Genomic DNA, 19397 nt, shown 5'->3' on the forward strand with positions numbered 1-19397 from the left:
CAGAACAGTGTTTGCCAAAGGCTAGTGGAGAGGGAAATGGGGAGCTGTTCATAGGGGTGAAGGTTGAGTTGCAGAGAGAGAGGGTGGTGGCTGCACACAGTTGTGACTGTATTTAGTAGCACTACTGTGTTCTCAAGTTGGTCATGACAAGCCAAGCACAGTGAGGTGTCTGTAGTCCCAGCCACTCAGGAGGCTGAGACAGGAGGATCACTGGAGACCCGTCTGAGTGATACAGTAAGACCCTATCTCAAACAAAGAAAATGGATAAGGTAGGGATTTTATTGTATGTGTATTTTACCATAATGAAACAAAAACTTGAGGGGAAAAAAAAGGAATGCCTGAGAAAGACTGCTTTCCATGCTATTTTGAGCTCACTTCCTAGGTACCAGAGAACCTTAGCTAAGAGTTGTAAGAGATAACAGAGTTGAGAAGCAGAGTTAGAGGTACAGGGAGCGCCGGTCAGGCAGGCTTCAACTCAGTCAACTTGCTGACCTCCAAGTCAGGCCTCAGTGGCCTCATCCTTAGACAGCAGCAGCCTGGTCACCTGAGAACTCAGGCATTTTGTGATTTGGGTCCCTGTCTTTGAGGTAAAACATGAGGGAAGCTGAGTAATCTGAAACACATTTTTCATCTAAGTTTCCTCCTAACAGCACTCCGAAACAAGCATTCCCATACACCTGCTTCCATGATCTGTGTACACGTTGCACCTCTCACTGCATGCAGGCTGGGAAAGAGCATTCCACGGGTTCCTTTTAAGATTAGGGGTTTGCATCCGTGCAGATTTACTAATGGTGCAGGGGAAGGGGAGAGAAAGGAGCTAAAATCACTCTGGTCCTATTCTCTCGAAGTAGGATTCTTACTATGTTGCTTTTGTATCTCTATTTTAGAGATAATTCCCCTCCCTAACCCTCCAAACAACCACTCACTTATTCTAAGACCTAGAGACTGAGTGTTCACACAGCAGCCATGAGTCAGGGACAACCTTTACTCTTGCTGTAAATAGAAGCATGAACCCTGTTCCTGTGTATGCTTCCTGAGCCGTCTGTCTCCCAGCACTTTCCTCCACAGCCAAGGAATGTGCAGAGCGTCTGAGTCAGCAGTCAGCTGCCACGAGACAAAACATGCAGGGATTGTCAGCCAGCAGAAACTGCAGATGCTCTGGAAACCTGGCCTCAAATTTCTTCCGCGTTCCTCCTCAGGCTCCTCACTTCGCTGAGCCCTTTATCCCACGCCTTGGATTTTCTGCCCTGGGGACCTCTGGCTAGGTTTCCTGGTCTCCATGTTCCTGTGATTATGAATGCTGATTTTTCCAGGATACTATGGTGAATGGTACACAGGGGTAGGCCAGGAGGGGAGACCAGGAGGAGAGGATAAATGGCTTTGTCCTTGGGAAATGGGGGCAGTCACAGGAATGGCCCTTCTGCCATTTTCCCAGCTATTCTGAGTGAGTCAGAGTGCAGGGTAGGTCCTCCTGCAGATGAGCCAGGCAGCTTGTGGCAGAGCCACAGAGCAACTCTGGGCACTCTCAACTTGTGTGTCGTTTGGCTCGCAAAGGAGGAAAAGTGAGGCAGCCCAGGGGACTCAGCCTCGTGTAGTCTTACCTTAGGTGCCTGTTACATTGTGTCAGAAACCAACCTGCCTGTGTTTATCTGTTGTCATTAGTGCTCTGCAGGTTATGATCCTTAGCCTGGGTACCTAATACTTGCCTGCCGCTCTCCGAGAGCTGCAGCTGAAACCTGTTAATTTAGAAGAGCTTTGCATCCGCGTGAAACCTGTTAATTTGAAAGTGCTTTACATCCACAGAAAGATCAGGAGTAGTTACTCATGAAGGCGTTCATCTGTGGTGGGAGTTGATTTGAAAATTCTCTGTAGTGGTAAGCAGTTCTTCATAAGTGAATATTTATTCAGAGTGGGCCACAGCCAGCCATGGGGATGTTAACACACACGGCAGAACGCTGGTTTGGAAATAAATGCCCAAGAGATCTTTGAGGGGGGAGGTAGGACCACAAGGCAGGTGTTTGAACTGGGGAGAGGCTTCTAGAAAGATGTGGTGTGGAATCTTTAATGTGGTAGATTCAACAGGAATCTCATTGTTCCCAGTACTCTGAATCCCAGCAGGAAGTAGGAGGTGCCTGCTGTTTAGGAAAAAAGAAAAATCATTTTCTTCCTTGACATGAGGTAAACCAGACAGGTGTGTTCAAAGTTTGCCAAAGTATTCTCTGTGACTCTGGTGAAATTAGGGTTGATTGTAAACACAGGTAGGGAATGCAGGGTCAAGATCACACAATGCTGTCTGCTCTGCTGAGACCTGCACACAGAAAGCAAGAGGCCGAGGGCCTTGAAGTAGCACGTGCTGTCTGGAATCTTTGTTTACAGTCATTGGTTGTTACCTGCCACCCTTTCTTCTGTCTTTGCCTAAGCACATCTAGTTTTTTTCTACCCATACAAGAGCCATCTTCTCTCCCCACTTCCTTTTGCCCTCCACCTCACCTCCAGCCCCACCCCTTTCTCTCTTTCTCCTGGGATGGAACACACACACATGCTAGGTGAGTGCTCTACCACTGAACCGCATTTCCAGCCCTCTAATTCCATTTCGTACTGAACTCTTGACCACATGGATTTTAGAACAAGCATGTTATTAGCAGCACAGTTTCTAGTATTCAGAGCCAAGAGGGGTTGGTGAGCAAGTAGTATTTTTGAGGTGAGAAGGCAAGTCATTGTGTTTCAGGGAAAGAATTAACCATCTGACTCATCCTCCCAGTACTTAAAGAGCACTGTGTCTGTTGACATGGAACACATGAAGGGCTGGTGGTTCCTGTAGTTATTTTTCGTTTCTTTTCTCTTTCTTTCTTTCTCTTTCTTTCCTTCTTCCTTTCCTATCCTTTTTCCTGTCCTTTTTCCTTTCCTGTCCTTTTTCCTGTCCTTTCCTGTCCTTTCCTTTCCTTTCCATTCCATTCCATACCGGAGATTGAACTCAGAACCTTGGGGTTTTGAGACAGGTGGCAGAACCACTGAGCTAAATCCCCAGCCCTGTAGTTATTACTTCCTGTCATGAAGCTTAGGACATGTCTCCAGATGATTTAGTGTGATTGTTTAATACCATGATCAGAAATGGAGAAAAGCAGAGCATTATTTCAGCTTCACAACAGGGGTTCTGTTGCACAGGATTTGTCCAAAGTAAGCTTTAGGGAAGAATCCTGGGTCTTGTCCATGTCCAGGGGTGCTTGCTGCCTGTCCTGAAGACTGGTTTTATCATTGCCTACAACTTGAGGCCTCCCTTAACCTTAGATTGGTTCAGCTTTTGCATGCAAGCGCGCGCACACACACACACACACACACACACACACACACACACACCAGCAGTGTGTCAGTAATTCCCTCAGGCCCAAGAATAAATTCCCCTCAAAGCAAAATTCCAACCTAGTCATGTAAAATGGAGCCTGTGAGGGACTGTTGTAGCTAGAGCACCAGGAATAAATCCGGAGAATAGCCTCAGGACTAGGCTGGGAGAGCTTTGGAATTAGAAGAGCGTTTCAGAGATCTTCATTCTTTCCTCATTTTTCATAAAGGAGAATTGAGGCACAGTGACTTTTGTGGAGTCATGTAGCCCCAAGCCATGGAAGCGCCCACTATGTGGCTCTGTCCTATACTCTGTTCTTCCTGTGGCTTAGTTTTGGTCATTGGTCATTTGCCTGCTACCTCCAAGACATAGTTCTATTAGTGATGATAAATAAAATGTGGTACAAAAGTGATGAATGGCCCAGGGGAGGGCATAAGTGAAGGAGCACATAGGTGCCATCTCCAACCTGTGGGCCTCTGTCCGGCAGGCACATGGGACACAGATGTATGGATATTTCTGATAAGGGGCGAGTGTGGCCATCATCATCGTTAACTCCCCATTATGATCATGGGCAAAATGGAATGGCTCTAACATCTCCCCTGCGTATGCCACATGCTGTAGAGGACCCTCTTTGCTCCCTCTCCTCTCTTCCTCCCCTCCCCTCCCTTCTCCCCCTTTCCTTCTGTTTTCCATCTTCCTGCTTCAGCCTCCCAGAGTGCTAGGATTACATCCCCACCCAGCTAGGAGGCTTTTTAAGTCCTTTGAATCCCTGCTGATGTTTCTTCTGGGCTTCCTGCTTCTTTGACTCCTAACATACTGCTCTTTGCTTTTCTTCAGACCTCTGTCTTGTTTCTGGCATTCTTTCTGCTAGCCTCTTTCAGGTTGGTGCTTCTGTATCTCATCCTGTCTGCCCATATATGCTCTTGCCTGCTTTCAGAAGTTCTACTACCACTCATAATGCTATCAGCTCCCAGACCTGGCATGTGTCCCCAGCCACTCCCCCACCCTTCATGTTCATTCTCCCTGCCTAATGAGCACCTCCACCTAGAGAGAGGTGGAGAAGGGCACTCACACCCCACCCTCACACCCAGTGCTTCTGTTTCTAATCCATTGCCTTGCTGCTGCCATTTCCCAGAACACTGGGAATCATTGTTTACTCTGATGTGTCATCGTCCCTCACAGGCCTGCCTGTTACTTTCCTTCCCATGTCCTGCATTTCTTCCTGCCTGGCTAGCCCGTGTTATCCTGAAGGACTCTGCAGTCTCTTCTCAGCAGTGCGTCTTCAGTGAGGACCCGCTTCCCTGTGCCTTAGTTTCTCTTCTGTACCTCTGTCTGTGGCACTTGCTGAAGCACATTGTAATGTTCTGTTTGTGTGTCAGTCCGACCCACTGCACTCTCGGTCTTTGAAAGCAAGGGGCTGTCTCCCTCATGTGTCCACCCCTGGCATCCTGGATGGGGCCTGCCATCTTCCAGTGTACATCTGTTGAATGGATGAGTGTTATCACCTGATAACTCTGCTTCGGAAAAGAGTATGTCTCCTAGAAAATGTCTATACATATAGAAATGCTGAACATTTCTTTCTTTTCTTTCTTTTTGTTAGGTTAAGGTGACAGTGTTGGGCGGTCTGCAGCCACCCCACTGCTCCCTGTGTTGGGGGTGCTAAGAGTGGGGAAGCATGGAGGAGAGTAAGCAGGAGACGGTGAACCCGGCCCACATCCTCTTTGACCGGTTCGTCCAAGCTACCACGTGCAAGGGAACGCTCAAGGCCTTCCAAGAGCTCTGCGACCACCTGGAGCTGAAGCCTAAGGACTACCGCTCCTTCTACCACAAGCTCAAGTCCAAACTCAACTACTGGAAGGCCAAAGCCCTCTGGGCAAAGTTGGACAAACGGGGCAGTCACAAAGACTACAAAAAGGGAAAAGCATGCACTAACACCAAGGTAGGAGCTCGGCTGCTCTTGGGTCCTGGGTTCACTGACACGAGGATTTAACCAGGTACCAGCAAGAAGAATTGAGTGAGCTGAGTATTATGGTGTGTGCCTGTAATCCCAGCATTGGGAGGCTGAGGCAGGAGAGTGGCTGTGAGTTCAAGGCCAGCCTGGGAGACTTAATGAGACCTGGTCTCGAGAAAACTACAAAGAAAAAAACAAGAAAAGGAGAATTGAATGGAGGTAGACTGAATGAGAACCAGACAGAGTCGAGTTAACCTAGCCTAGGAAGTTAAGCTTAGACCTCATTGAAACTTTGTAGATCTTTTGACTGTGTTCATTTGACTATTCATATGCCAGATCTATCTGAACATATTCTGTGTATTTACATGTTGAACAAAGTTTTCACCTGTTTAAGAAGACCCTTGAAGGCAGGTGGGTAGAAACTTATTTTGCCAGAGCTCTTTTGAACCTTGTACTGTTAAGAGGGTACAAGTCACTTAGCAAGGATGTAGCCAGGCCCCATTGGTGTCCTATCTGAACATGGTTCTTAGCATACTCAGTACCTGGTAAGGATTTGCCACAAGCTTCAAACTCTTTTATCCATATTCTAAAAGTAAGGTTTTGATTCATAAGCAAGAACTTGTGAACTGAAGTGTTTCTGTTGCTTTCTTCACAGTGTAGAGAAACGGGGTTCCTATGAAACAGACAGGCTGCCCCAGAGACCTGAGGTGTACATTTACCTGTGTAGGTGTAGATGTGAAGGCGTGGAAAGGGAGATATATTTCCTGGGTTCCTTCTTATGTAAATGACTTTGGGACTATGTTATTTTGTCTTTTCACGAACATTAACTTGCCCTTTGTGGATACCCAGAGACCCACTCCAGTAGATTTATATTTGAATAGTTATTCATCAACAATACTCAGAAAATTTCAAGGCATGACTTTTGAGTGAGTACTGGACTTCATTAAGAATAGAAGGAATGCAGCTAAGGATTTAGCTCAGTGGCACCGCACCTGCCTTGCAAGCACAAGGTCCTGAGTTCAATCCCTGGTACCAGAATGGAAAAAAAAAAAGAATAGAAGGAATGCAAAGCCAAAAATGTTGCTGTCTTCTTCCTCTGCATATACTGCAAACTGGTTAAGATCAGTGTCCAGCCTTAGCATGAGTACTGGAACATGGATTTTTTTTTTTTTGCACAGCTGGCGGTGAAACCACTGAGCTAAATCCCCAGCCCTGGAACATGGGTTTTTAAGAGCATTTTCCTGGACTTTTTGGTCTAGAAATGATGACTTTAGAACTCTTTACAGTACATGAAAATTTGGGTCTTGAGAGTTGCCCTCTGAGAGTTGTTTGTGTAGTAGAACTATTCCAGGACTTGAAACTTGCCTATTGACAAAAGATTAGATGTGGTTTTTCATGTCATTTGTTGGGATGAAATTCTAGTGTGTTGCAGATCTATGGGTCATACAGGCTGTCAAGGCAGACCTGTGCTGGGCTTACCTGTAGCTCTGAAAGTTCAGTCTTCTCCACCCATAGCAACCATGAGCTCTTCTTCTTCAAGTCATTGAAGGTGCTCTGCTGGGGCCAAGGCAGGTTTGAAGGTTTCGTAGGAGTGGGGAGGGCTTTTGGGATTAATGGTTATGAGATCATGACACTTCTCTAGAAATGTGTTTTGAGAAATTTGGCATTTGTCCTGAAAACAGCTGTGTTTTTCAGTGTCTCATCATTGGAGCTGGCCCCTGTGGTCTCCGCACAGCCATTGACTTGTCTTTATTGGGAGCCAAGGTCGTTGTTATTGAGAAGCGAGATGCTTTTTCCCGGAACAATGTCCTGCATCTCTGGCCCTTCACCATACATGATCTGCGAGGTCTGGGTGCCAAAAAGTTCTATGGCAAGTTCTGTGCTGGAGCCATCGACCATATCAGTGAGTAACACCAGCTTTCCTGTAGTATTCCACCCCTGCACACTTGTTCAGTAGACAAAAGACAGGTCAGTTATATGAAGAATTCCTACTCAGCTGCCCAGTTTGTTCTGATCTCATTGGTATCTATCATGTAGCACTCACCCTCTCCTTGGAGTTAAAATATCTACCACCAGTGGTTCTATAAGCTAGGACTCTGAACTATAAGTGTGTGCCCTATGCTAGGAGTCTGGCTTAGGGATGTCTGAGGTGGATTGTGGACTCTTTCTTTTTTTTTTTTTGGTACTGGGGATCGAACTCGGGACCTTGCGCTTTTGAGGCAGGCGCCGGAACCACTGAGCTAAATCCCCGGCCCAAGATAGTGGACTCTTGAGAACTCACAGCATGTAGGCAGACAGAGGACCAGGCTTTGGGAAACAGTCCCACAGAAGTACACAGGCTGTGGCTCTCTGCAGTGTGACCTTGCATATGCTTTGTTGGTGTGGGGATGCAGCCCAGAGGAAACCATGCTTACAGAAGAAACAGAGCCCTAGCTTGATCATGAATGGAAAATCGACTGCAGAATTCCTCTGGTTAGGTGATTCTTGTGAAGTCTGCAGCCAGAACAGCTCTGGCTCTCTTCATGCCATCTCCAAGCTCAGTTGGGGCTGATATCTTTTTGAGATAGGTGAATGCAAGTTAATGCAGTCAGGGATTTCACTTTTGTGTAAATGGCCTATCTGAAAACTACTTCAGAACAATGTCTGTATTATGAAGTCTTTTCTTTTTTGTTTTGTTTAGGTTTTTGTGGGTTTTTTTGATACCAAGGATTGAACTCAGGACCTTGTGCTTTCGAGGCAGGCACAGTACCACTAAGCTAAATCCCCAGCCCAAGTCTTCTTTTTAAAAATTGATTATCACTAATGATTCCAGGGAAGTTTTATCAAGGAGCCTTTATTCTGAACTCCTCCAGACGTGTCCTGTAAATTCATTCAACCACTGGACCTTTTGCTGTGTGAAGTGGTTGTGCCGATTTACTAGGCACTGGCTGACAGCTGCCACATTCCACTGGCAGTGGAATTGCTCTGCCCATCTGCTAGGCTGTAATTTGTGAAGCATCTTGGAACCTACAGTTGTTGCAGAAATAAAATGTGTGCTCGCACGTGACTTAATGAGTCTTTGCACGTGTGACTCAGAAGGAAGGGTGGTGGCTGTGGTAAGCTGAGGGAAATAACCCGGATAGCAGGGAAGGGTATGAATGTGCTCCTGGCAGATTAGTTATGATAGACAGCAGGTACATTTGGCCTTAAGAGAAGACTAAGGATCACTAATTCACACTGTTTGTCCCCTTTGTGTGTGGCAGAATTTATTTTGGGACTGAGAGGGTCTTAGACCAGGAACTAGATTTCTATCTCTGTACCTGGTGTTGCTGCCATGTCTGGCTCCAGGTAGGAACTCACTGGACATTGAATAAATATAAAAATCTCACTATGATAGTAAACAAGATTCTCAGTCATTTTAGGCCTCAGTTTCCACAAGTGTAGGCCAGTAGTAGGAGGGGAAATGGTAGGCTCATGATTTCCCTTTCTTATTTGGTAAAAGCATATGAAGTTAGGGACACTGCAGTTGACATTCATGAAATAACGGACGGAAGCATTGCAGCAGCATTGGGTGGAGCTGTGGAACATGTGCCCACAGGCCTGCCTCCCTGTGTCTTGCAGCAAGGACTGTGTCTTGTCAGTGCTGTAGCTACTGCTGGTACTGGCAGCTCTTACTGGATTGGGATAGGCGGAAAGGAGTCTCCTGTTAACCACAGTCCCATGTGTCTCTGAATTTTGGGTTTAGAGCACCCCACTCAAGAGATGAGGGTGTACTTGTATGAGTCTAGAAATCTTTCACAGGTTTGCATTTACCTTAAAAAGAAGTAGATCATGACTTGTTGTCTCCTGCTACAAAACACTTTGATGTGTGGGTTTATTTCTGCCCTTTTTATCCAGGACTAGAGATTGAGCCCAGGGCCTGTTGCAGGCTAGGCAAGAGCTCTACCACTGAGCTACAGCCTAGCCCATACAAATGGCTCTGGAAACCTGAGTGGACTATGGACAAGTGGATAGGTGGGAGCCTACGGAGTGACCACTGATGGGTATCTCTGCTCCACATGCCCTTGCCAAACCTGTCTTTGTATTCACCCAGGTATCCGTCAGCTCCAGCTAATACTTTTGAAAGTAGCTTTGATCTTGGGCATTGAAATCCATGTCAATGTGGAATTCCAAGGACTGGTACACCCTCCTGAGGACCAAGAGAATGAACGTAAGTTGGATTAAACAAATGGAGAAGGCACAAAAGGGCACTGGATGGGTGATCGAAGATGAGCACAAGGGAGAAAATGAGAAGACTCTGCAAGCAGTTTTGAGAATGAGTTAAAGGTGCTTTTTGTTCATACAATCTGTGCTCTTGAGGACTTTTGGCTTCATGAGGAGTCCTTTGACGTAGTAGTAAACTTTGCAGACATTTGTATTACAGAGAATCGGAAGGTGGAAAAGTGTGAGCTCTCTGCAAACCCACTTGCTGTCTGGCTTATTGTTTTTGGCTGGGGATTTGGTACAGTCTGTACTCCTGAGTCGTAGAGATGGTGCTTAGAGCTGATGACCTTTATTTTGCCATTGGCTTACAGGGATAGGTTGGCGAGCACTAGTGCACCCCAAAACTCATCCTGTGTCTGAGTTTGAATTTGAAGTGATCATCGGTGGAGATGGCCGTAGGAACACCTTGGAAGGTACTAGTTTGATGAGGCTAAATATCTAAACTATCTAAAAGCTACCTGGTATATTAGCAGAGTGGAGGCTGACTCTGTCTCCAGAGTCCATACCCCTATGAATGTGTACCTGTGCTACCTGTTTTAACTGAATGGCATCTGGCCTTCCTCCAGACAATGCTACTCTTTTTAGGGCCCTGGGAGATGAGCTGTACTTGGAAGGGTTGGCCCTGCGAGATCTAATCTATGTGTTAATAAGCTGACTCAACCGCTTCCCTTCTTTTTCAAATGGTTTGTTAAAAGTATGGGAGACTGGGCTGGGGATTTAGCTCAGTGGTTCCACTGCCTGCCTCCCAAGCGTAAGGTCCTGAGTTTAATCCTCGGTACCCCCCCCCCCCAAAAATAAGGGAGACTTTTTTTAGTTCATTGCTGAATTATTATATTCTTTGGTGGGAAGGCAGCTTTCTTTCAGAATGGAGAACTACCCTAAAATCCATTGACTCATGTCCTCCACTTTCTTAGTGTCTTCATCAGCAACCTCCTCACATGAAGCAGTCCCCCTCCTTCTCCAGCTCACTGTTGCCACTTCTGATCATTTCTTTCCCTCCAGGTTTTCGTCGAAAAGAATTCCGTGGCAAACTAGCAATTGCCATTACAGCAAATTTTATTAATCGAAATACAACTGCAGAAGCCAAAGTGGAAGAGATTAGTGGCGTGGCCTTTATATTCAACCAAAAGTTTTTCCAGGAATTGCGAGAAGCCACAGGTTGGTGTCAGTGGTTCTTTTGTTTTGTTTTGTTTTGTTTTTTTGGTACCGGGGATCAAACTCGCGTCCTTGCGCTTGTGCAACAGGCGGCGAAACCACTGAGCTAAATCCCCAGCCCCTAAGAGAATAATTCTTGTTTTTTTGTGGTTTTTTTTGGTACCGGGGATCGAACTCAGGTCCTTGTGCTTGTGAGGCAGGTGGCAGAACCACTGAGCTAAATCCCCAGGCCCTGTCAGTGGTTCTTAAGCACTGAGAAAAGACACTGAAGTAGCCAGCCGCTTGCTACTTTGCTCCTGGGATTTGGGTAGGGTAGGAGGCGTTGGTGATACCATGGAGTTGTCTGCCCTGTTCTTTCTTTACTCTCAAGCTTTGTCCTTAGCATACTGTTCCCTCATTATGGCTTGTGTTTAGATGTACCCCCAAAGCCTCATGCTTTTTCAGAGGTGGCTGAATCTAGAGTGTGTGATTGATTCATGGAGGAGCTAGGTCCAAGGGCACTAGAATTAAGGGTGTGAGTGCTACCTACCCTAAGTAGTCTGAATAAGATTGAAGGGGCAGAAAGACACTGTTAAGGTCCCTTGTTATTTTTGTTGTCTTCTGCCATCATGACCTGTTGCCCTCTGCCATGTGCTACCTGTCTTGGAACCAGCCGATTATGGAATGAAACTGCTGAACTGTGAGCTAAATAAACCCTTTCCCCTCTAACTTTGGTTGTTGGGTATTTTGTCTCAACAATGAGAGAAAAGTATAAGACACAGCATAATTTTTCTCTTGCTCTGGTATTCTCAATACTCAGTACACTGACTAGGCTGTTTTGGGGGGGGGTTTCTCCTTAAATTCTTTTATTGGTACATTTTAGGTATACAGTACGTTTACATTTATCATTGGGTGCTTGTACCTGTACATGATGCATCTTTTTTTTTTTTTTTTGGTACCAGGGATCGAACTTGTACATGATGTATCTTGGTTCTTATTTTTTCCCCATTCCGTGTGCTCTCTTCCCTGTTTACAAAGACTTTGTTTCCATTTATTCCTTTTCTCATAATTTTTCCTTTCCCTTCTTTCCTTTCCCCTTCCCCTCACTTTTCCCCTACCCCTTTGGACCTTTTCTTCCTATTTCAAATTATCAGTTATTCATTTTAATCATTTTAATCTTTAATTACACTTTCAGTTTCTCACACTAGAAAAAGTATTCAGTATTTACACATGTGTGTCCTATTTATTTCACTTAAGAGTATGGCCTCAATATGCATCCATTTAGCTATAAATGTCTCCAGTTTCTCGTTCTTTATGACTGAGTAGTACTCCATTTTATAAAAAAAACTACATCTTCTTTATCCAGTTTCCAGTTGATGGGCACTTGGACTGTTTTCAAGCGTTAGCTATTACAAACTGTGCCGCTATAAACATGGGTGCACATATATTGGTGTGGTATGATTCTTTTAATTCTTTGGGGAAGATCCCCAGCAGGGGAATAGCTGGGTCAAATGGGACCTCTAGCCCTAGTTCTTTGAGGTATCTCCATGAAGATTTCCACAGTGGTTGCACCAGCCTGCATTCCCACCAACAATGGAGAAGGGTTCCTTTCTCCCCACAGCCCCGCCAGCATTTGTTATTGGTTTATTTCTTGATAGCAGCCATTCTTTCTGGGGTGAGGTGGAATCTCAGTATTGTTTTCATCTGCATCTCTCGAATGACCAGTGATGTTGAACATTTTTTCATATGTTTATTTGCTGCTTTTACTTCTTTGTCTGAGAAATGTCTGTTCATTTCAGATGCCCATTTTTCAGTTGGGTCTTTATATTTGAGGGGTCTGATTTTTTTTTTTAGTTCTTTATATAGTCTAGATAGTAAACCTTTGTCTGAGGAACAGCTGGTAAGAATTTTTTCCACATTGTATGTTGTCTCTTAGTTCTATTGATGGTTTCTCTTGCAGTGCAGAAGCTTTTTAATAAGATGAGATCCCAGTTGTTGATTCTTTGTGCTAGTTCCCATGCTACTGAGGATTTGTTCATAAAGTCTTTTCCTATGCCAATGTCTTCAAGAGTTCTATCTAACTTATCTTCCAGCAAGTTTAGTGTTTCTGTCTTAATATTTAGATCTTTAATCCACTTCGATCTTAGTTTAGTGTGTGGTGGTAGGTATGGGTCTAGTTTTAATCTTTGGGAGTTTGAAATCCAGTTTTTCCAACACCATTTATTAAATAGGCTATCTTTCCTCCAAAGATGGTGGTTGTCTCCTTTGTCAAAGATGAGGTGGCTGAGTATGTCTGGAGTTGTTTCTGCAACTTCTAATCTATTCCATTGATCCTTGGGTCTGTTTCTTTGCCAGTACCATGCTGTTTTTATCATAGTAGCTTTGTAGTATAGTTTCAAGTTGGAGATTGTGATACCCCCTGCCATGTCTCTCTTGGCTAGAATTGCTTTTGCTATTCTAGGTCTCTCGTGATTCCAAAGGAATTTTTGGATTGTTTTCTCTAGTTCTATGAAATATATTGTTGGAATTTCAATCGGCATTGCATTAAATCTATATAGCAGTTTTGGAAGTATGGCCATTTTCACTGTATTGGTTCTTCCTACCCAGGAACAAGTGATGTTTTTCCATTTTCTTATATCCTCTTCAATCTCTTTTTTTCAGAGTGCTGTAGTTTTCAGTGTAGAGGTCTTTTGCTTCCTTTGTTAGATTGATTCCTAGATACTTCATTTTTTGGATGCTGTTTTAAAAGGAATTGTTTCCCTCATTTCTCTCTCAGTGAGTCTGTTATTTGTGTATAAGAAAGCAATTGATTTTTGACCTTATATCCAGCTACTCTCCTGAATCTGTCAATGAAGTCTAGAAGTCTTTTGGCGGAGTTTTTGGATCTTCTATGTAAAGTATCATATCGTCAGCAAATAATGACAGTTTAACTTCTTCTGTTTCTACCTTTATTCCTTTTATTTCTTTCTGTTTTCTAATTGCTGTGGTTAATGTTTCCATAACAATATTAAACAGGAGTGGTGATAGTGGGCATCCTTGTCTTGTTCCTGATTTTAGCATGAAAATTTTCATATTTTGACCATTTAGTATGATGTTGGCTGTTGGTTTTTCATAGATAGCCTTAATCAGGTTGAAATAAAGACCTTCTATTCCAATTTTCTGTAGGGTTTTTATCATGAATGGGTGTTGGATTTTGTTGAATGCTTTTTCTGCATCTATTGAGATGATTATATGGTTTTTGTCCTTGGCTCTGTTAATATAATGTATTACATTTGTTAATTTACGTATGTTGAACCATCCTTGCATCCCTGGAATAAATCTGACTTGGTCAGGGTGTATGATCTTCTTGATGACCCTCTGTATTCTGTTTGCCAGTATCTTGTTGAGGATTTTTGTATCTATGTTCATTAGGGAGATTGGCCTATAGTTCTCTTTTTGGGTTGGGTCTTTCCCTGGTTTGGGAATCAAAGTAACACTTGCTTCCAGGAATGAATTTGGAAGCCTTGCTTCCCTTTCAATTTCTTTGATGAGTTTAAAGAGTAATGGCGATAGTTCTTCTTTAAATGTCTTGTAGAATTCAGCAGTGAAACCATCAGAACCTGGGCTTTTCTTTGTTGTTAAATTTTTTATTACATTTTTAATTTGACTCATTGTAGTTGGGGTGTTTAGAATTTCTGTATCTTCTTCATTTAACTTTGGCAATTCATATGTATCTTTTTCTAGCGTTTTTTTAAAAAACTTGTGTTTAAATATTCATTCTGTCTTCTACAAACTCATCTCCAGCCCCTTACCCCTACACTACAATGCTAAATTATGGTGCTGGGTGCAGCAAGCTACCCCTTGGTAGCCCTCTTGTTTTATTGGGAAACTGACTTAAGCTATTAAATATGTAGTCTTCTTACTGAGTTCCACTTTGAGCTCAAAAGAACTGTGTGCCAGATGGGAATGAGATGTTCTGTGAGTGTGGCTCAGTGGCAGAGTGGTTGGCTAACATGTAAGACCGTGTTTGATACCTATCCTCGAAAGAAGGTGAGGGGAAATTGTTCTGTGGTGGCTTTTAAATAGTTTAGATATTTAGATGCATCAAAAAATGGATCTTCGGGTCAGGGATTTAGCTCAGTGGTTCTGCCACCCGCCTCATAAGCGCTAGGTCCCGAGTTCGATCCCTGGTACAAAAAAAAAAAATGTATCTTCATTCTGTTTTCTAGAATTTGATTTCTTGCCATTAATCTCTCCTGTTTTTGTTTTTTTTTTACCGGAGATTGAACTCAGGACCTTGCACTTACAAGGCTGGCGTCATCACCACTGAGCTAAATTCCCAGTCCTAATCTATCCTGCTCTTAAGAATATGAGCAAGTTCTCTAGCTTCCTTGATGACTATTGAAGAGCTTTAACCTGTTAACTAACCTATACCCTCTTGTAGAGGTTAGCCTTGCTTTTGTTTTGTTTTTCCCATCATTATATTTTTATTTACTTTTGATAATCAATTTCTGGATAACCTAAGCTATTGAGTACATTACAGAGTAGGACAAGGAAAAACAAAGCTCAAGAAATTAGAATCTGAGCCTAAACATCTTTCCTGCCTGGAGTTTTCCAACCCCATCTCTGTAGACCCAAGTACAATCTTCGGGCTGCCCTGATTCTCTGATGTCAGCAAACTCTTGTAGACACACATTTGTCTTTTGTTCACAGGTATTGACTTGGAGAACATCGTTTACTACAAAGATGACACGCACTATTTCGTTATGACAGCCAAAAAGCAGAGTTTACTGGACAAAGGCGTGATATTGCATGTGAGCAATGGATTTCTTTTAAGCTACTTATTTGTTGAACTGGTTAATGTGATCACCAAGAAAAAAGTTTTATTATCTGATGGGTTTTTCCTGGAAGGAAATGAAAATGAGCACTGAACACAGCTGGAAACTGCTGATTTTATTTAGTATAAGTTTGTAAAATTTTTATTATGTTTGAAAAGTATTGCAAATATAAAAAGAAGTAGAAAGAAGTCTAATGAACTTTTTTTTTTTTTTTTTTGGCCGGGGATCGAACTTGGGACCTTGCGCTTGCGAGGCAGGCGGCGAAACCACTGAGCTAAATCTCCAGCCCATTCTAATGAACTTTTGTGCCCATCATCCAGCTTTAACAGTTTTCAACATGGCCAATATTGTTTCAGTGAAACCCCAACCCACTCCCCTCTCCTACCATTGGATTGTTTCAAAGCAAGACTCGGATATTTCATATATAAATATTCAGTTTAATTTTGGGTGACTTGGTTTGTGGGTGAATTTCATACGTGACCAATTACTAATTGGTGAGTAGAGCCTCTTTATTGGGCATGATAGAAGGAAGAGAATTTGAACAAGAAGCAACACTTGCTTTTTACAGCAGCCTGACAGTGGCTCTAGTTTAACTGTGGATTTTGTTGTCAGAGGTCCAGAGGTCTTTCTGACTCAACTACAAGGGCCTTGTGTTCATCGTTAGCCATTTTTGGGTGATTAGTTGTATGATTTACTCTGGGATGGTGATCTGAAGTCAGAGAATCACAGGATGGGTGGCTCCTTCAGGAGAAGGGCTCAAGTTTCATTGGTCTGAATGTGAGAACTTCTGTCCCCATGTGATGAGAAAGAACTATCAGATGTGCTGATTCTCAGGGAGCCCTTTGTTTGCAAGATGATAATGAATCCTCTTTTAGTCTGAGTCCCCTTCGTCCGAGTCACAGTGTTGCCTTATCTGAGAGCAGACTGGGGAGCAAGCTAAAGAGCACGTGCTTGCAACGCAAGTCTCCTTTCCACCCGTGAGCCCTGTGTCTCCCTCAGCATAGAGGTTCTGTATATATGACGGGAGCAACAGGACAAAGCAGTTCATTTAGCCCATTCTTCAAAAACAAAAGCTAGATGCATTTGGCTAGCTGCTTCATAAAGTGGGTTTGTTCATTATCTACTGCTATTCCATTGCTGTCACTAAGATCTAGCCAGGGAAGCACTTGGGATGCCTTATGGCTGAGACTTAAATCTGCCATCTGGGCAGAACTGTGTTTATCTACCAAAATTAGATAAGAGCAATGTAGAATGCCAAATTTTGATTTGCTTTTACTTATAGTTTATTTTTCTAAAGGGCATGGGCAGTGCCTTCTGTGTGTACAGCTAAATTCTAAAACCATTGTGGGCACTTAATGTTGAGCAAACGGTATTTCCAGGACCAACATGAGTGTTTCTGCTTTGGCTTCTGACATCTTGTAGTCATAGCTGAAAGTACCATGAGTAGCACTTGGAACTGCAGGACCCACTTAGGAGAACAAAGACTTAGCTCAGATGCAGAAGCCTCCGAAATAGAAATGGAGTTTTGCAGTCCCTTATGTGGAAAGCTCTGGTTTTTTTTTTTCAAGATAGTGATTCACGGTGTAGGTCAGGCTGGCCTTGATCTTTATATATAGCCTAGGCTGGCCTCAAACTCTTGGCAGTCCTCCTGCCTCAGCCTCCTGAGTGCTAGGATTACAGGCCTGTGCCACTGCCGTTTAGTGGAAGTCCTTTTTCTCTCACCTTTTTTTTTCTTCATTGATGAGTTCTGTCTAGCCTTGCAGAATCTTCTATACGATTTTGAAAACCTTTTCCTTTTTCAATATATTCCTCTGTATCTTCCTTGACTACTGTTAGTCTCATTTCTGTTTCCTTTTGGCACTAGTTTTTAAGTTCTTCCCTGGGGCTTAATGAGCCATCCAAGGCTGCTTTATGTGGTCCCAGCTGCTAAAAGCTACCCACTATCCAAAAGATAATGATTATAGAAGTTAATATGTATAAACTATAAAATGCCCTTTCAGTTTGTAGAGAACCATCACATACCTGATTTTATTTGATATTGGGAACAACTCTGTGAAGGAGATTGATCACGATCAAGTATCAGTGACTTGCTCCAAGTAAATGGAAGGCTAGGACTGACTTTAGGCAGCAAAGCCTGTGTAAAAATAGCCCCAAGTTTTTCTTTTTAATCTGTGTAAAAGATTTGGTTTGTGGAATGAGAAAGCTGTGAAAGTAGGTTACATCTGCCATACATCCTGTGGTCCTGGCTGGCCTCATCAGTCTGTCCCTGCCCGGGCTGTTCCATCCTGTGCATCTTTTCTCTCTGGCCAGGACTACGCAGACACCGAACTCTTGCTTTCCCGGGAGAATGTGGACCAAGAGGCCCTGCTGAACTACGCCCGGGAGGCAGCAGATTTCTCCACTCAGCAGCAGCTTCCCTCTCTGGACTTTGCCATCAATCACTACGGGCAGCCCGATGTGGCCATGTTTGATTTCACATGCATGTACGCCTCTGAGAATGCTGCTTTGGTACGGGAGCAGAACGGGCACCAGTTACTAGTGGCTCTGGTTGGGGACAGCCTCCTAGAGGTGAGTACCAGGGTAGCCGTGCTTAATGGGAGGGATGGTAGTGAGGAACGCATCTGGGTGTCCCCGGTTGTGAAGTGTCTGCAGCCTGAGCAGGCTCCCTTCAAGGGTCCGGCAGCAAGGAGAGGAAGGACACAGGCCCTGGATGCCCAGGCTTGTTGGGAGTGTGGAAATCCCACAACTCTGGTGACTTGCCCTCTCCCAGTGTGTAAAATAGAGAAGCCCAGTATCCAAACAGTAGCCAGATTTGACTGTCAGTAGCAAATTCTTTCTTTGTTCTTTAGCCTCCCTCTTTTAAAAGATGATGATTTTAACTCTGTTTTATGTCTTGTTCATAGCCTTTCTGGCCAATGGGAACAGGAATAGCACGAGGCTTCCTCGCTGCTATGGACTCTGCCTGGATGGTACGAAGTTGGTCTCTGGGAGCCAGCCCCCTGGAAGTCCTGGCAGAGAGGTAATAGGGAGAAAGCACAGGCTCCCATGAGCAGACCAGAAGGACGGGGTGGTGTGCTCCTTGGGTGGCCCAAGTTCCCCCTTCGCTCTTTCTTCCCGTCTTTATAAAGATACTTTAAAAAAGGAAAAGCAAGATATCTTATGAAATCATAGAAGCCTAGATGATCTGCCTGCTCTTCTCTTATTCCTTTCTTTTTTTAATGGTAACAAAGTTTATTTGAAAAAGTAAAAGTGAAGAGTAAGGGAGAATCTGGCTCTGCGTGGGCGTGGGCCAAGCAAAAGAGGAAAAAGGAAGATAAAAGTACACCCTGGGAGGCCAGGGATTTAGCTCAGTGGTGCCTCCGCCTGCCTGGCAAGCGCAAGGTTCAATCCCTGGTGCTAAAAAAAGTACACCCTGGGCATACAAGGTGGGCTATCGTGAGGAAAGCCAGTGGCCTCTTAGCCCTTTTTATTTTTTTTTCCCATGTGCCCTTTCCAAAGGACCTGTTTTATTATGAGGTAAAATTTGGGTCAGTATATTAAACTTTTTGTTACATAAACTTTGTAATTATTTTCACTTTTTTAAAATGTCAAAATTCATGTTATATTCTTTTCAGATTTTGTGATTTAAGGCACACAGAAGGCTTTCTTACAACTGGAATGATCTACTACATTTAGTTATAGCGCTTAAATAAAAGTTTCCATTTTTACCTTATGTCAAATTTTAAACCTTTAGGGATTTAAAAAAAATTTTTTTTTTTGGTACTGGGGATCGAACTCAGGACCTTGTGCTTTCAAGGCAGTCGGAGGCACCACTGAGCTAAATCCCCAGCCCCTGGGATTTAAAATTTTGTTTTAAAATGTACAGACAAGAAGTATCAACAGCTCTTGCACTGAAAATTGCCCATCTCTCTAT

The 19397-nt window shown here is 43.7% G+C and overlaps 1 protein-coding gene across 23 annotated transcripts in view; it reads left to right on the forward strand.

Moving 5' to 3' along the window:
* Nucleotides 1–19397, forward strand: part of Mical3 (microtubule associated monooxygenase, calponin and LIM domain containing 3) — a 213499-nt gene that overhangs the window by 90675 nt on the left and 103427 nt on the right. For all 23 annotated transcript variants that reach the window (XR_015439521.1, XR_015439526.1, XM_087182237.1 and 20 more), the window contains 8 exons: nt 4941–5279; nt 6987–7194; nt 9364–9480; nt 9845–9946; nt 10536–10691; nt 15360–15460; nt 17795–18052; nt 18388–18503. Coding sequence is in view for 21 of the 23 variants with exons in the window: in XM_087182237.1 (XP_087038363.1) it covers nt 5016–5279; nt 6987–7194; nt 9364–9480; nt 9845–9946; nt 10536–10691; nt 15360–15460; nt 17795–18052; nt 18388–18503 (1322 nt within the window). In the remaining 2 variants the exon portion in view is untranslated. The remainder of the gene's footprint in view (nt 1–4940; nt 5280–6986; nt 7195–9363; nt 9481–9844; nt 9947–10535; nt 10692–15359; nt 15461–17794; nt 18053–18387; nt 18504–19397) is intronic.

Source organism: Heterocephalus glaber, unplaced genomic scaffold (assembly GCF_053883595.1).
Source record: "Heterocephalus glaber isolate CG9 unplaced genomic scaffold, H.glaber_assembly_v1.0 deba00000281, whole genome shotgun sequence".
In the NCBI taxonomy this organism is placed as follows: Eukaryota; Metazoa; Chordata; class Mammalia; order Rodentia; family Bathyergidae; genus Heterocephalus; species Heterocephalus glaber.